The 17,282-nt window shown below is 41.4% G+C and overlaps 1 protein-coding gene across 1 annotated transcript in view; it reads right to left on the bottom strand.

Moving 5' to 3' along the window:
• The window catches only part of IL13RA1 (interleukin 13 receptor subunit alpha 1), a 67,841-nt gene that overhangs the window by 23,031 nt on the left and 27,528 nt on the right, over positions 1–17,282 (bottom strand). The window contains exons 5-7 of the mRNA XM_059049687.2: positions 8,585–8,772; positions 5,913–6,064; positions 91–138 (exon numbers count right to left, since the gene is read on the bottom strand). Coding sequence (XP_058905670.1) covers positions 91–138; positions 5,913–6,064; positions 8,585–8,772 — 388 coding nt within the window. The remainder of the gene's footprint in view (positions 1–90; positions 139–5,912; positions 6,065–8,584; positions 8,773–17,282) is intronic.

Here is a 17,282-nt window from a genome sequence, read left to right on the forward strand (position 1 = left end):
AGCAGTTCAAATTTAGGATATGCTCACCCTGCCCCACCCCCAACTACTCTATGAGTTTAAGCCCAAATAGCTAAAATTGAATTTACTGACCTCTAGGTTTCCTTCAAATTCTGAATTCTGACATTTGGCTTCTTCAACCTTGAAAATATAAAAAAATGAATAAATTCAAAAAGTTTTAAAGACCACACTTTATATATCATTTAACCTTTTAACAAGTTTTCTTTTATGCCATTATCAGAGGACCAAGGTGCAGTGAAAAAAGGTAGGTTTTTAAAAATAAGTGGTCAATTACATATCCATATGTGAAAAAAAAGAATCTTGACCCCTACCTCACACTATTTACAAAGTCAATTCCATATGGATTGCAGATCTAAATGTGAAAGTTAAAATAAATAAATAAATACAGCAAGCTTTTAGATGAAAACACAGAACATCCTCATGACCTTAAAGTAGGAAGATATCTTAAATAGGACCAAAAAAATATTAACCATAAAGGAAAAATTTTTATAAAATCATCTATATTAAAATTAAAAGCTTCTGTTTATCAAAAGACATCCTATTAAAGAAATTAAAAGGTAATGCATAGAGTGAGAAAAGATATTTGCAGTTTCTGACAAAGGACTTGCATATATATATAAAATATATATTTATATTTAATACACACATACATATACCTCATAAATTAATAAGAGAAAGACAGACAACCCAATAGAAAAGTGGCAAAAGACTTGAACAGACATTTCACAAGAGGATATTCAAATTGCCAATAAACATAGGAAAAAGTGCTCAACTTCATTAGTTATCAGGAAAATGCATATTAAATCCACAAGATAACGATACACACACCTACTGGACAATACCAAGTGTTGGTGACGATGTAAAGCATCTAGCACTCTCAATTTCTGCTTTTAGTAGTGTAAATGGGCACAACCATTTGGGAAAACTTATTGTCCATCTAGCACTCTCAATTTCTGCTTTTAGTAGTGTAAATGGGCACAACCATTTGGGAAAACTTATTGTCTACTAGAGACAATCATATGTAACCCTACGGCCCATATATGCGCAACAGAAATGTACACACTTGTGCACCAAGAAATAAGTGTGCAAATGTTCATAAAAACTCTATTCATAAGATTCCAAACTGGAAAATATTCAAATGTCTATCAGTGGGAGAATGCATAAATCAAATGTGGTATATTGACATGATGGAATGAATGCAATGAGATGCATCTTCAACCACAGGCAACAATATTGGTGAATCTCATAAACATAACATTGAACAAGAGAAGTCAGACACACAAAAAAGTTCTGTATAATTCGGTTATATAAAGTTTAAAAAGAGGCAACAAAATTAATCTATGGGATTAGAAGTCAGGATAATGATTGTTCTTTGGGCAAGTAGTGACCAAAAGGAGTCATGATTGAGCTTCTAGGGTACTGGTTATGTAAGTGAAATATCATTTGCGAAAAATCATTGAGCTGTACATAATGACTTCTGCAATTTTTCTATAGTATACTGTATATAATAAAAAGTTAGAAAAAGAAAACTATTATGCTCCGTTGTTGAGAGTATAATATACCAAACATGACTGGGTTAGAGAAAATCAAGTAAAAATGCAATTTTCTCCTCTACACAATTTAAGTCACGTGCTGTCTGATGTAAAGAGAATAACCAGTTCCTAAAATGTAAATATTTCCAAATCAACACATGAAAATCTGTTGCTTAGTTAAATAGTCTACTTCTGGCCAACAGGTCCATGAAAAGATGTTCGACATCACTAATCATTAGCGAAATGCAAATCAAAACCACAATGAGATATTATCTCATACTTGTTAAATGGCTATCATCAAAAAGATAAGAGATAACAAGTGCTGGAGAGGGTGTAGATAAAAGGAAACCCTCGTGCACTGTCGGTGGGAATGTAAACTGGTGCAGTGACTTTGGAAAACAGTATGGAGGTTCCTGAAAAAATTAAAAATAGAACTACCATACGATCTAGCAGCCCCAAGGAAATCCTGCCATTTGTGACAATATGGATGAAACTTGAGGGCATTATGCTAAGTGAAATAAGTCAGAGAGAGAAAGACAAATACTGTATGATCTCACTTGTATGTAGAATCCAAAAAAGTCGAATCCACTCAAGTGGAAAGTAGAATGGTAATTGCCAGAGGCTGGGGAGTGAGGAAAATGGGAAGATGTTGGTCAAGGGTGCAAATTTTCGGTTATGTATTCTGGGGATCTAATGTACAGCATGATGATTACAGTTAATAATACTGTATTGTACAGAAACTAACACAACATTGTAAATCTACTATACTCCAATAAAAATTAATTTAAAAATACTGTATTGTATACCTGAAGTTTGCTAAGAGAGATCTTGTGTTCTCATTACACACACAAAAAAGGTAAGTTTGTGAGGTGATGAATGTGTTAACTTGTTTGTGATAATCATCTCACAATGTATATGTATATTAAATCATGCTGTACACCTTAAAATAATCATATTGTACAACCTAAATATATACAATTTTTACTTGTAAATCATACCTCCATAAAGATAGAAAAAATAGTCAACTTCTATCAAAGAGATGTTTAAACATGGGACAAAGACCAGAACACACGCTATGATCGTTGGTATTCAATGTCATTCACTAAATGGTTCCTACCAGCATTTGTGAAGAGTGAAAGGCCAACTGAATGATGAAGACCCATCCTATTAATATTTCATATAGGGGCAGAGAAAAGGCCACTAGGGGGCTACTGTACACCAGTGCTGGCCGTTCGGAATCAGAGGCCTGCTGGGGAATCACGAGTGCCAACTACCACTTGAGGGAACAGGTTGCAGGTTGATGTCCCCCCTCCCCTGCTCCATCTCCCAGATAGATATATTCTAAAGTCAGCAAATCATTGTGTAAATTGATAGTTCTGGGCTCCTGTTCAAATGTAAATCTCCTTGTGTAGTTTACCAACTGCTCAGATATTTCCGTGAGAAAAGGAAAACAAGGACACAGATCACCAAGTAGATAGCTGGCGGGGATGGAGGTGGTCAAAGACAAGTCACTTCTTACTTTATGATTCTGTCATGAGCTACCTCTGACCCAGGACCATGTGATGGCACCAGTTCATGCTCCAGCCTATTTCCCCCTCTTAACTAGAACACCAGGCAAAAGAATTCCTCATAAAAGTCTTGCAAAAAGAAACAAAAAGGGTCTAACCAGCAGAGCTCAAAATCAGCAAGCACACAAAAAGCCGATGACATTCTAGGGGAAGAAACAGCTGGTGAACATCTGCTAAGAGAGAGAACATTAAACTCAAGTGTATAAACAGAGTTAACTCCATATCAACTATAGTTCTGGTTTTGATGGATAAATTCCACAGTATAGTGTGCTCTCTTCAGTTCAGAAGTTTACAAAAAAAAAAAGTAACTCAATTCAACAAGAATTTATCAAGTGGTGGATATGCACATGGTCTTATACCAAGTGTTCTTGGTCAAAGCTTAATACATGGAGACCAACCTCTGAAGTCATACTTATAAGCTATGTGGCCTGTAGCAAGTTACTTAACCTCTCTGAGCCTTAGCTGCTCAATAAGATGTAGGTTAAAAGAGAACCTATTTCACCGATTGTTATGAGCTACTGTATAAGAAGTACATAGAAGAGTATATTTGTAACACATCATAAACAATAAGTGATGGCTGTTACTATTATTAGGAACTATTGAGGTGGTCCCTGGGGTCAGACTTTTACAGAAATCTTGACTATCACTTATTAGAAATGTGACCTTACAAGTAACCTCTGAGACTGAGTTTTCTCATCTGTAAAATGGGGACAAAACAACAGGACCTTGGGACTTCCCTGGTGGTGCAGTGGTTAAGACTCCACCTTCCAATGCAAGGGACACGGGTTCGAGCCCTGGTCCGGGAAGATCCCACATGCCACAGAGCAACTAAGCCCGTGTGCCACAACTACTGAGCCTGCACTCTAGAACCCGCAAGCCACAACTACTGAGCCCGTGTGCCACAACTACTGAAGCCCGTGCGCCTAGAGCCTGTGCTCTGCAACAAGAGAAGCCACCACGATGAGAAGCCCATGCACCGCAACAAAGAGTAGCCCCTGCTCGCCACAACTAGGGAAAGCCTGTGCACAGCAACGAAGACCCAACACAGCCAAAAATAAATAAGTAAATAAATAAATGTATTTTTTAAAAAAACAGGACCTAGATCCTTGGGGTTATTGTGAGGACCAAATGAGACAATTCAAATAAAGTGCTTATTAAAATAGCTAATACATAGTAATTGCTTAATATATGTTAGCTGGTATTAGTAGCAGGAACGGTACAAAGTAAACACCACCTAACTCCTCCCTACAGGGGCTTATATTTTTTGGTAGAGATCATGGGTAACTAGCAGGACATAATTCAGTACCAAGTGAGTAATGCAAGCGGCACATGTCTCAGGATTTCAGACAGAAGAGAACCGTAAAGGCTGGAATAGTCAAGCATATTCCGCTTTCTGATAACTCGCTTGGTCGTAAATTCAAGCCTCACCCCCTCCCCACTTGGAAGCCCTTTGCCTTTTCCTTTGTGGCATTATTCGGGGACTCCGGTTTCTGGTACGAATAGTGATTATTCTGTTTCAGCAAACACCTTCATTTGCAAATGTCCAGAAGAGGTCTGCTCAGCTGTGGACCTGGTCACTCCCTCTTGGAGTTACAGCCTGTTAATACCGGCTTATTTTAGTAAATAAAATAATTTAGTTTTTGAAACTCCCATGATGAGCTAAAGCAAGTGGACCAAGGAATCTGCCCACATGTGAGATTCAGGACTCCTTTAGCAACCAATATAATACACTTGGTTTCTAACCTCTAAAACTCAAATGCACACAGGGCCCAGGCAGGTGGCACCACGTGGTCCTAAGGCGCCACCTTATGGCAACTACATTGTCAGGTACCAGTTTTAAATCTGGGTTAAAAAAAATTCAAATTTAATATACAAGCAAACAAAACCCCACTTTGTGGTCCAAACAAAACTGTTTGAGACCCGAGTTCATCATGTCCTCTGCTGTAAAGCGTTAACAATGCGACTGAGGCCCTGAGGTTATGCCATATCCTGTTATGCCTAGTGCCCCACAGTGACCTCTAATTAGCATGTTTTGTATTAGATTACAAATACCGTAAATGTACATAATCCAAAAAATACTGACTACTCAGTACTGACTACTCTAGTTGCCACAAACTCCCAGAAAACTGAATGGCTGTACTGGGGCCTCCAAGTATCTACATAATCTGACCCCAGCCTCATGCTCAGACATCTCTCCCTACTATATTTTGGTCACACCAGTCTCCTTTTTCTCACACATGCCAAGTGCATTCCTGCCTCAGAGTCTTTGTACATGCTGTCCCCTCCGCCCCCAGATCATCAAACGGCTAGCTCCTGCGCATCGTTCTGGTCTCATCTCCAAGTGTCATCACTTCAGATGACTACCCTACCTAATATTCCCTCAGGACTTCCCAGCACCCCCATTTAATTTTCTGCATAGCATTCATTCTAAAATTAGCTTGCTCATTTACACACTTGTTTTCTAGGAGGTAAGCTTTGTGGGAAAAAAATTCTTCTCGTCAGGTGTCATGTGCACATAAAATAGTGCCTGGCACATGGTAGGCACGTAATAAAAAGTTTTTGAGCAAATGAATTCATGAATGGCTGGAATCTTGCAGCCAATGCTACCATAAACTGTCAAACCTTTCACCATACTCTATTTCAGAGAAGTTTCATCATCATCACCATCACCATCATCATCAGATGACAAATCTAAGAGCTACATTTCATTGATATTTCAATTTATTACACTGTAAGAAATTCAAGTGAAAGAAAAATATCCAAGTAACAACAACTATCAAAAAAAAAAACTTACGTAGAAAATATCATGTGTCTCAGCTTGGCTGTTATTGACTTCTACTTCATAAGATAAGCATCTGCTATAAAAATTCTGTGGATTCTTCCATTGCACGTATAAGTCACCATTTTGGAAGGAGAGATTTTTAATATGTGGAGGATCAGGTTTCACTGATAGAAATAGAAGAATACAAATTAGCTTCCAGAGTTTATTTTGATGAGATACACATATGGGTAGAGACAATGAAGGTCACAGAGTAAATCAAAATAGGGCTGATGCTTTTAATGGCCTTACATGATCAGACACACAGTTCTAGAATTTCTCATGAGCCACGATTAATATAGGGAGCTTATTTTAAACTGCCTAGTAAATGTATCTAAGGAACATCTCTGGGGTGTCTGCCAGATGACACGAACTCTGACCTGCATCTGGTTAGGACATGGCTGGGGTATAATCAGGGCATCTAGCTGCAACAAGGAGGGTAAAGAAAAGAAGTGCTTAGGTCCAGATATGCCTCTACATGATGGGTACCGAGAAGCATCAGGTACAAGCGGTTTCCCCAGGTGACACTCACTTATGCCAATCAAAGACCACAATTAAAATATTAGCATAGTTTTCCGTGGGACAACTAAGCCTGCACGCTGCGACTACAGAGCCCTCGCGCTCTGGAGCCTGAGTGTCACAACAAATGAGCCCGCGTGCCGTAACTAAGACCCAACGCAGCCAATAAATAAATAAATATTAAAAATTTAAAAACAGCATAATTTTGTCACATGCTACAACATGGATGAAACTTGAGGACATTATGCTAAATAAAATAAGTCCATCACAAAAGGACCAATACTGTATGATTCCAGTCATATGAGGTACCTAAAGTAGTCAGTCATAGAAAACAGAAAGTAGGAAGGTGATTAGCAGGGGCTGGGGGAGGGAGGAGGGGGACAGGGGGGAGGGGGAATTAGTGTTTCACGGGCATGGAGTTTCAGTATTAAGATGAGAAAGTTCTAGAGATCTGTTGCACAACAATGCGAATATACTTAACACTACTGAACTGTACACTTGAAAATGGTTAAGATGGTATATTTAATGTTATATAATTATAACCACAATTTAAAAGAAAGTAAAAAAAAAATTAGCCTAGTCAATTTAGTTTTTCAGAAGTCAACTGTGCTTAAGACTGAGCAACAAAAGAGAATGGATAATTAACAGAAAACAACTTGACAATGTCATCTTCTAGCTGAGAAGGATCTCCCTTTATTTTATTTTTTAAATTAATTTATTTATTTTTGGCTGCGTTGGGTTTTCGTTGCTGCGCACGGGCTTTCTCTAGTTGTGGCGAGTGGGGGCTATTCTTCGTTGTGGGGTGCGGGCTTCTCATTGTGGTGGCTTCTTTTGTTGCGGAGCTCTGGCTCTAGGCGCGCGGGCTTCAGTAGTTGTGGCACGCAGGCTCAGTAGTTGTGGCTCGCGGGCTCCAGAGAGCAGGCTCAGTAGTTGTGGCGCACGGGCTTAGTTGCCCCGCGGCATGTGGGATCTTCCCGGACCGGGGCTCGAACCCGTGTCCCCTGCATTGGCAGGCGGATTCTTAACCACTGTACCACCAGGGAAGCCCAGGATCTCCCTTTATATCACCACTAATCTCTAGGAAGAAGAGCAGCAAAATGAGCTTTAAAAGGTCCAACGAGGACAATCTGCCAAGCCGGGGGCGGGGGCGGGGGGGGCGCAGAGAAGGGCTTTGCTTCAGATGACCCTACTTGGCAAGTTTCCGCACACCCCCCACACCCCAACCCCCTGCCCCGGCCTACAAACTAAGCTGCCCTGCGTGCACTACTAGAATTCATTTCCATGGCTGTCTGAAGTGGCGGTAAAGTGTTCTACTCAGACTTGGAAACCTCTGTCAATTCATGATTATTTGCCTATAAATCTTCTGTGTACCACTTAGCCAGAATCTGAGTTCTCTGTTGGGATATCACAACAAATAAATAAACATGATGCTTATACTACTCTGCTATAGAGATTTACAAAACGCTTTTATACAGCTCACATCATTTGGACCTTACAACAATCCTTTGAGGTCAAGAGGAACTATGTACCCCCTTTTACAGATGAGGAGGCACTTAGAGTGTATATGCCTTGTCCAAAGTGAAGAAGGTAGGACCTTAAGCAGGTCTCTTAAGTTGAGGACTCTTTCTAGTGGGCTGAAACTCGGCTGCACTGGTTGTTCTGATTGATCAGTGCCTGGGTCACCCAGAATGTTAGCCAGTTTGAATATCACCCCTGATATCACCACCTCCAGTCTAAGCTTTTTTTAACTAAGAGGCAGATTATCCAGGAATTACATTAAGTCACATTTATTCTGCAGCATCATCCTCTGGAGTGTAAGTAAAAGAGAACAGATCTTGAGTCAGAGAGCCCAGGTTCTCATCTCGGTTCTACAACTGACTACTTGCTCTAAGGCTCAGTGTACTCATAAGTAAACAAGGATAAAGCATGTGGCATGTGTGCTCAATAAATATGAGAATTTCCAAGCTTGCTTCTTTAAAAAGGAGCAAAGAAATATGTACATAAATATAGTCCCTTTTTTTCTGGGAAGATCTTCAAACCCCAAATCATCATTTTTTATTATTTCTATTGATGTTCAAAAAAAAATAACACTTTTATCCACACTGTCTTAGAGGACTTCTAAAACGTACCATGAGAAGTTAAAGGCACTATATTGAAGGATGGTCTGATTTTTCCTGCATTGTCCTTGACCATTACTTGGACACTGTGTTGTTCAAAACTGGAATCCTTCACTTTAGTCAGAGCGAAGGAACAACCAATGTGTTGACCTTCTCTATAGATGTCTTCACACTGAAGAATTTTTCCTAGGCTGCTGTGCCTACAAGATAAAATAAGACAATCTTCTGCATTATTTTTAACCAGATATTCAAGAAACAAAGGGAGAAGTTTACTTGTTTGGTTGTTTTTAAATGACTGAAGATGTCCATGAAAAGCCACATTTGCCAACTGGCAGGGTAGCATGTTTTCAAGCCCTGTTTTATAATGGGGCTCCATCCCATACTCTAGGAAGAAGTGAATGATCCTTTTTTTTTTTTTTTTTTTTTTGCGGTATGCGGGCCTCTCACTGTTGTGGCCTCTCCCGTTGCGGAGCACAGGCTCCGGACGCGCAGGCGCAGCGGCCACGGCTCACGGGCCCAGCCGCTCCGTGGCATGTGGGATCTTCCCGGACCGGGGCACGAACCCGCGTCCCCTGCATCGGCAGGCGGACTCTCAACCACTGCGCCACCAGGGAAGCCCGTGAATGATCCTTTTTCATGAATATTGGTGCTTTCAATAGTTACAGAAACTAGAAGAGTCCTGACTCTTCCTCTTCTGTATGGGAGATGGTATGAGGCCAGGATGAGAAATTTTATGCTTCCCGAAAATGCCTCATCTGCTCAATTCTATGGTTCTCCTCTGGACCCTCTGCCTGCTCCTTCCTTGTTTTCTTGGCTCGCTCCTCTCCTTTCTCCTGTTCTCAGAGGATTCACATCAGCCTATTTCTTACTGCCTCATCCGTTTACCCATGTATCACTTCCACCCCTTGACTAGAATTTCCGCACTGGGGACTCCTAATCCTGACCCCTCTCGCCTTGGAGCTAGTCCCAGATTTCTAATTGCTCCACCTGATTGTTCCACTCACCTCAAATTCAACAGCCAAAACAGATGCCCCCTCTTCCCTGCCTAACTGCCTGTTCTTCTAACCTGCCCAGTGTCCATCAGTCAGGACTCAGTTTCTCTGGGCTCCTCGATTAGAGCCTTTGAAATCACCTCTCCTCACTTTCCCTATATTCTATCACCAAATTCGGTTACTTCTTCCTTTGCAAAGCTTCTGGGATTCTCTCCTAGGATAGTCCCCTCACCCTGTTTCATGTCCTAATCACTTGAGGCTTCATGGCTTCTCCAGACTGACCTCTCTGACTTTATTAGTGTCCTCCAACCAGTGCCAGATCAACGTTCCAGAACACAATAGCTTTCTAAGTGTCTTACTCCACTGTGTGGCTCTAAATGCTGGTATCTTCTTTCCCATTTCAAAACACCTCTACATATACCTTTCCCAAATTTTCATCTAGCACAGCACAGGTAGACAATGTGCTCATTACGGGTTTTTTTTGTCTAGACTATCAAAGGACTCTGTTTTATAGTAACTGACGGAAGACACAGAGTCAAGCCTTACATTATCAGTCACAAGGGGAGTTGTGCAAAGGTTCTGCAGAAAAGGAAGACAATTTAGAAAATGAACTAAGAGTAAAGAGTCCCAAACCCTTCACCTGTTTACTTCAGAATCATCTGTGCTCATTTTTAAAATTCAGATTCCTCAAACCCTCTCCCAGAGAACCCTACTTAGAAGGTTTTGTCCAGAGCCTAGGAATAAGCATTTTGACCGCAATTCTCTAGGGGACTGTGGTGCAAAATCCAGTCTTATAAAACTCAGGTCTTTCCCATAAATACAGTCAATTGATCTTTGACAAAGGAGCAAAGGCAAGACAATGGAGCAAAGATAGTCTCTTCAACAAATGGTGCTGGAACAGCTGGACATCCACGTGCAAAAAAAATGAATCTAGTCCCAGACCTTACACTATTCACAAAACTAAACTCACAGTGGATCACAGACCTAAATGTAAAATGCAAAACTATAAACCTCCTAGGAGAAAACACAGGAGAAAAGCTAGACAACCTTGGGTATGGTGATGACTTTTTAGATATAACATCAAAGGCATGATCTTTAAAAGAAATAATTGATAAGCTGAATTCCATTAAAATTTAAAACTTCTGCAAAAGATAATACCAAGAGAATAAGAAAACAAGCCACACACTGGGAGAAGATATTTGCAAAAGATACATCTGATAAAGGACTGTTATCCAAAATATACAAAGAACTCTTAAAACTCAACAATAAAACAAACAACCCAACTAAAAAATGGGTCAAAGATCTTCACAGACACTCCACCAAACAAGACATATGGATGGCAAATAAGCATATGAAAAGATGTTCCACATCATATGTCATCAGAGAAATGCAAATTAAAGCAACAAGATACCACTACACACCAATTAGAATGCCCATAATCCAGAACACCAACAACACCAAATGCTGACAAGGACGTAGAGCAACAGGAACTCTCATTCACTGCTGGTGGGAATACAAAATGGTACAGCCACTTTGGAAGACAGTTTGGCAGTTTCTTACAAAACTAAACATATTCTTACCATATGATCAGCAATCGTGCTCTTTGGTATTTACCTAAAGGAGTTGAAAACTTATGTGCACACGAAAACCTGCATACAAATGTTTTTGTTTTGCGGTACACGGGCTTCTCACTGTTGTGGCCTCTCCCATCGCGGAGCACAGGCTCTGGATGCACAGGCTCAGCGGCCATGGCTCACGGGCCCAGCCGCTCAGCGGCACGTGGGATCCTCCCAGACCGGGACACGAACCCGTGTCCCGTGCATCGGCAGGCAGGCTCTCAACCACTGCGCCACCAGGGAAGCCCCATACAAATGTTTAAAACAGCTTTATTCATCACTCCCAAAGCTTGGAAGCAACCAAGATGTCCTTCAGTAGGCAAATGGATACATAAACTGTGGTACATCCAGACAACAAAATATTATTTAGCCTTAAAAAGAAATGAGCTATCAAGCTCTGAAAAGACATTTTCACTTAGTAATATGCATTTAAGCTTCCTCTGGGAACCTTAAATGCATATTACTAAGTGAAAGAAGCCAATCTGAAAACGCTACATACTGTATGATTCCAACTATACAACATCCTGGAAAAAGTGAAACCATGGAGAATAAAAAAAATCAGTGGTTGCCAGGGGTTGGGGTAGGGGAGAGATGAATTGGTGGAACACAGAGGATTTTTAGGGCAATGAAAATACTCTGTAAGATACTATAATGATGGATATATGTCATACATTTGTCCAAACCCATGAATGTAGAACACCAAGAGTGAGCCCTAATGTAAACTATGGACTTTGGGTGATTATGATGTATCAATGTAGCTTCATCAATTGTAACAAATGTACTGTTGGTGGGGAATGTTGATAATGGGGGAGGCTATTAATTGTGGGGGCAGTGGGTATATGGAAAATCTCTGTACCTTCCTCTCACTTTTGTTGTAAACCTAGAACTGTTCTAAATAATGTCGTTTTTGAAAAAGAAAACAAAAATTCAGATCTAATGTATTTAGTTCTTCAAAAGCTGTGCAAAGAAATGCTTCAATATAGAAAGTGACCTTGTCCCTTAAGAGATAGATAGTACATAAGATTTTTCTTGTGGTTGTAGGCCCCTGTGGTTCATGAATGAAACAGTTTTTTAAAAGCTTAGTTACAGCCATGACTAGTTTTTAGATCAGACAGGCCTGAAATGTTTTCCACCCACAGCCAAAAATACAAAACTGAAGAAACTTATGACATTATTTTTACATAGCTAAAGAAAACTATGTAGAAAGTAAAATTTTTTTCAATAATGAAAGGAATTCCTCTAATGGATAGCCTTTGAGATCCCTTTTTCATTTTTGTACCCTGAGTATTTCATATATGCTCATGGACCCCAGATATGAAATTAAAAAAATTTTTTGTTGTTCTTTAGAAAAAAAATAGCGAAAGGAAAAATATTGGTTTTGAACAACTTTCAAATTTTGTAAAAGATTAGATGATAACCTAAGATAAGAGGCATTCAAGTGCTTCCTGTTAAAAATCAAACACTGTAATCCACAGAATCATACTGTAGACATAAGGAGGAAATGGACAAATTAAAGACTATTTCCCCACTCTGAAGATGATTAATACGGTAAGAAATTCCCGAAAATTCATTGGCATGGCTAGTCTGTAGCTATTAAGGTCAGGCTCCCTTCAATGCCAGACTATCCCTGCAGGACTTCAAGTCAATGCCCCGGGGCTTCAAAATGACTGCATTTTCTGACTGGTGATTAGGGAAACAGTCCCCAGCAGTTTGACAAGATTTAAACTGGTACCTAGACCAATTCTGAGTGCTTGATTATGAATGAGCCACGTTTCTTTCTTTTGTGGTTTCGATTGGAAAGGATCTCTCTAGGGGAGAGCAGGGAGGAAGAGGTATGGGCTAGGCGCTAATTATGCGAGGTTGGGCAAGAGGCCAGCTATGTGTACTGGCTACATCTGCAAGGGAGTGGGGATGAATAATATAAACAATATAGCCACCATGTATTGCGTGCTTACTCTATAAATGTTAGCAGTTAGGCACAACTCCCAACACTCTTCATATAACAGCCCTCACAACATCCTTAAGAATTAGCACTATTATTACTACCCCCATTTTACAGATTACAAAACTGAGGCTCAGAGAGAAGTGACTTGCCCCAAATCACACTGCTAGTAAGAAAGAGAGCCAGGATTTGAACCCAGGCAGTGTGGCTCCAGAAACAAATAAGCTGCGGGGTAGTAAGGGCAAAAGATACAGAATTTATACCAGTACTGTCAAACAACGTTTTCTGGGATTATGGAAACATTTGAGATCTGTGCTGTCTGATACAGCAGCCACTAGCCTTATGTGAAATTGGCTACTAAGAATGAGCAACTGAAGTTTTAATTCGATTTAATTTTAATTAATTTAAATTAAAACATAAACAGTCATGTGTGACTAGTGGCCCTTGTATTGGCCAGCACAGGTCTATGTTACAGAAAGAGTCCATCCATGCTGATGACCAACTCTGGGAACATGTATGACAAGAAGTGGTATTACTGTTGCCTGCCGCCCCCACCCCGGGTGCCAGTGAACCCCCACTCTCTGAGGATGGCTTCTTGCGCCACCTCCCATAGTTGTAGATTATCCCCTGCACTAAGGCATGAACTAAGGGCTGAAAGCCAGCCTGAGCACCATCTGCTGTCAGCTTTGGCAAGACGCTGCATCCACCCAGAACGCTTCAGCCCAGAGGAAGAAAAATGCCTTTCTGCTTGGTTGGGCCAGTTTTTGTAGTTTATTCATCAAGAGGGGATACTGGAGAGAAAGCTTCAAGAAGGCAGAGGAGTAAGCCATGGAGATGACCTTCCTCCCCACAAATACATTAGAAGTACATCTACATGTGGAACAACTCCTACAGAACACCTACTGAACGCTGGCAGAAGACCTCAGACCTCCCAAAAGGCAAGAAACTCCCCATGGACCTGGGTAGGGCAAAAGAAAACAGAAAAAACAGACATAAAGGAATAGGGACGGGACCTGCACCTCTGGGAGGGAGCTGTGAAGGAGGAAAGGTTTCCACACACTAGGAAGCCCCCTCACTGGTGGAGACTGTGGGTGGCGGAGTAGGGGGAGCTTTGTAGCCATGGAGGAGAGCGCAGCCACAGGGGTGCAGAGGGCAAAGTGGAGATATATCCACACGGAGGGTCGGTGCCGACCAGCACTCACCAGCCCGAGAGGCTTGTCTGCTTACACGCGGGGGCGAGTGGGGGCTGGGAGCTGAGCCTCGGGCTTCAGAGGTCAGATCCCAGGGAGAGGACTAGGGTTGGCTACGTGAACACAGCCTTAAGGGGGCTAGTGCACCACAGCTAGCCAGGAGGGAGTCCGGGAAAAAGTCTGGAACTGCCTAAGAGGCAAGAGACCATTGTTTTGGGGTGCGCGAGGAGAGGGGATTCAGAGCACCGCCTAAATGAGCTCCAGAGACAGCGCGAGCCGCGGCTATCAGCGTGGACCCCAGAGACGGGCATGAGACGCTAAGGCTGCTGCTGCCGCCACCAAGAGGCCTGTGTGCGAGCACGGGTCACTCTCCACACCTCCCCTCCCGGGAGACTGTGCAGCCCGCCACTGCCAGGGTCCCGTGATCCAGGGACAACTTCCCCGGGAGAACGCACGATGCGCCTCAGGCTGGTGCAACGTCATGCTGGCCTCTGCCGCCGCAGGCTCGCCCCGCATCCTTACCCGTCCCTCCCCCCAGCCTGAGTGAGCCAGAGCCCATGAATCAGCTGCTCCTTTAACCCCGTCCTGTCTGAGCGAAGAACAGACGCCCTCAGGCGACCTACACGCAGAGGCGGGGCCAAATTCCAAGCTGAACCCCAGGAGCTGTGCAAACAAAGAAGAGAAAAGGAAATCTCTCCCAGCAGCCTCAGGAGCAGCGGATTAAAGCTCCACAATCAACTTGATGCACCCTGCATCTCTGGAATACCTGAATAGACAATGAATCATCCCAAAATTGAGGTGGTGGACTCTGGGAGCAACTGTAGACTTGGGGTTTGCTATCTGCATCTAATTTGTTTCAGGTTTTATGTTTATCTTACTTAGTATTTAGAGCTTATTATCATTGGTAGATTTGTTTTTTGATTTGGTTGCTCTCTTCCTTTTTATATGTATATATTTTTTTTTCCTTTTTCTCCTTTAGTGGGTGTGTGTGTGTATGCTTCTTTGTGTGATTTTGTCTCTACAGCTTTGCTTTTACCATTTGTGCTAGGGTTCTGTCTGTCCATTTTTTTTTCTTTTGTAGTTTTTCATGCTTGTTATCATTGGTGGATTTGTTTCTTGGTTTGGTTGCTCTCTTCTCTCTTTCTTTCTTCTTTTTATGACTTTTATATTTTTAATAATATATTTAAAATTTTTTATTTCAATAACATTACTTTATTTTTCTTTCTTTCTTTCTTTTTCTCCCTTTTCTTCTGAGCTGTGTGGCTGACGGGGTCTTGATGCTCCGGCCGGGTATCAGGCCTGTGCTTCTGAGGTGGGAGAGCCAAGTTCATTGGTCCACCAGAGACCTCCTGACTCCACATAGTATCAAATGGCAAAAGCTCTCCCAGAGATCTCCATCTCAATGCTAAGACCCAGGTCCACTCAACAACCAGCAAGCTACAGTGCTGGACACCCTAGGCTAAACAACTAGCAAGACAGGAACACAACCCCACCCATTAGCACAGAGGCTGCTTAAAATCATAATAAGGTCACAGACATCCCAAAACACACCACTGGACACAGTCCTTCTCACCAGAAAAGACAAGATCCAGCCTCATCCACCAGAACCTAGGAACCAGTATCCTCCACCAGGAAGCCTACACAACCCACTGAACCAACCTCAACCCACTGGGGGCAGACACCAAAAACAATGGGAACTATGAACCTGCAGCCTGTGAAAAGGAGACCCCAAACACAGTAAGTTAAGCAAAATGAGAAGACAGAGAAATACACAGCAGATGAAGGAGCAAGGTAAAAAATCCACGAGACCAAATGAAGAGGAAATAGGCAGTCTACCTGAAAAACAATTCAGAGTAATGATAGTAAAGATAATCCAAAATCTTGGAAATAGAATGGAGAAAATACAGGAAACATTTAACAAGGACCTCGAAGAACTAAAGAGCAAACAAACAATGATGAACAACACAAAAAATGAAATTAAAAATTCTCTAGAAGGAATCAATAAGAGAATAACTGAGGCAGAAGAACAGATAAGTGACCTGGAAGACAAAATAGTGGAAATAACTACCACAGAGCCGAAAAAAGAAACAAGAATGAAAAGAATAGAGGACAGTCTCAGTGACTTCTGGGACAACATTAAACACACCAACATTCGAATTATAGGGGTCCCAGAAGAACAAGAGAAATAAAAGGGACTGAGACAATATGTGAAGAGATTATAGTTGAAAACTTCCCTAATATGGGAAAGGAAATACTCAGTCAAGTCCAGGAAGCACAGAGAGTCTGATACAGGATAAATCCAAGGAGAAACATGCCAAGACACATATTAATCAAACTATCAAAAATTAAATACAAAGAAAAAATATTAAAAGCAGCAAGGGAAAAACAACGAATAACATACAAGGGAATGCCCATAAGGTTAACAGCTGATCTTTCAGGAGAAACTCTGCAAGCCAGAAGGGAGTGGCAGGACATATTTAAAGTGATGAAGGAGAAAAACCTACAACCAAGATTACTCTACCCAGCAAGGACCTCATTCAGATTTGATGGAGAAATGAAAACCTTTACAGACAGGCAAAAGCTGAGAGACCTCAGCACCACAAAACCAGCTTTACAACAAATGCTAAAGGAACTTCTCTAGGCAGGAAACACAAGAGAAGGAAACGACCGACAATAACAAACCCAAAACAATTAAGGAAATGGTAATAGGAACACACATATCGATAATTACCTTAAATTTAAATGGATTAAATGCTCCAACCAAAAGACACAGACTGGCTGAATGGATACAAAAACAAGACCCATACATATGTTGTCTACAGGAGACGCACTTCAGACCTAAGGACACATACAGACTGAAAGTGAGGGGATGGAAAAAGATATTCCATGCAAATGGAAATCAGAAGAAAGCTGGAGTAGCAATTTTCATATCAGAGAAAACAGACTTTAAAACAAATACAACTACGAGAC

The sequence above is a fragment of the Kogia breviceps genome, chromosome X (genome assembly GCF_026419965.1).
Source record: "Kogia breviceps isolate mKogBre1 chromosome X, mKogBre1 haplotype 1, whole genome shotgun sequence".
NCBI classification, from domain to species: Eukaryota; Metazoa; Chordata; class Mammalia; order Artiodactyla; family Physeteridae; genus Kogia; species Kogia breviceps.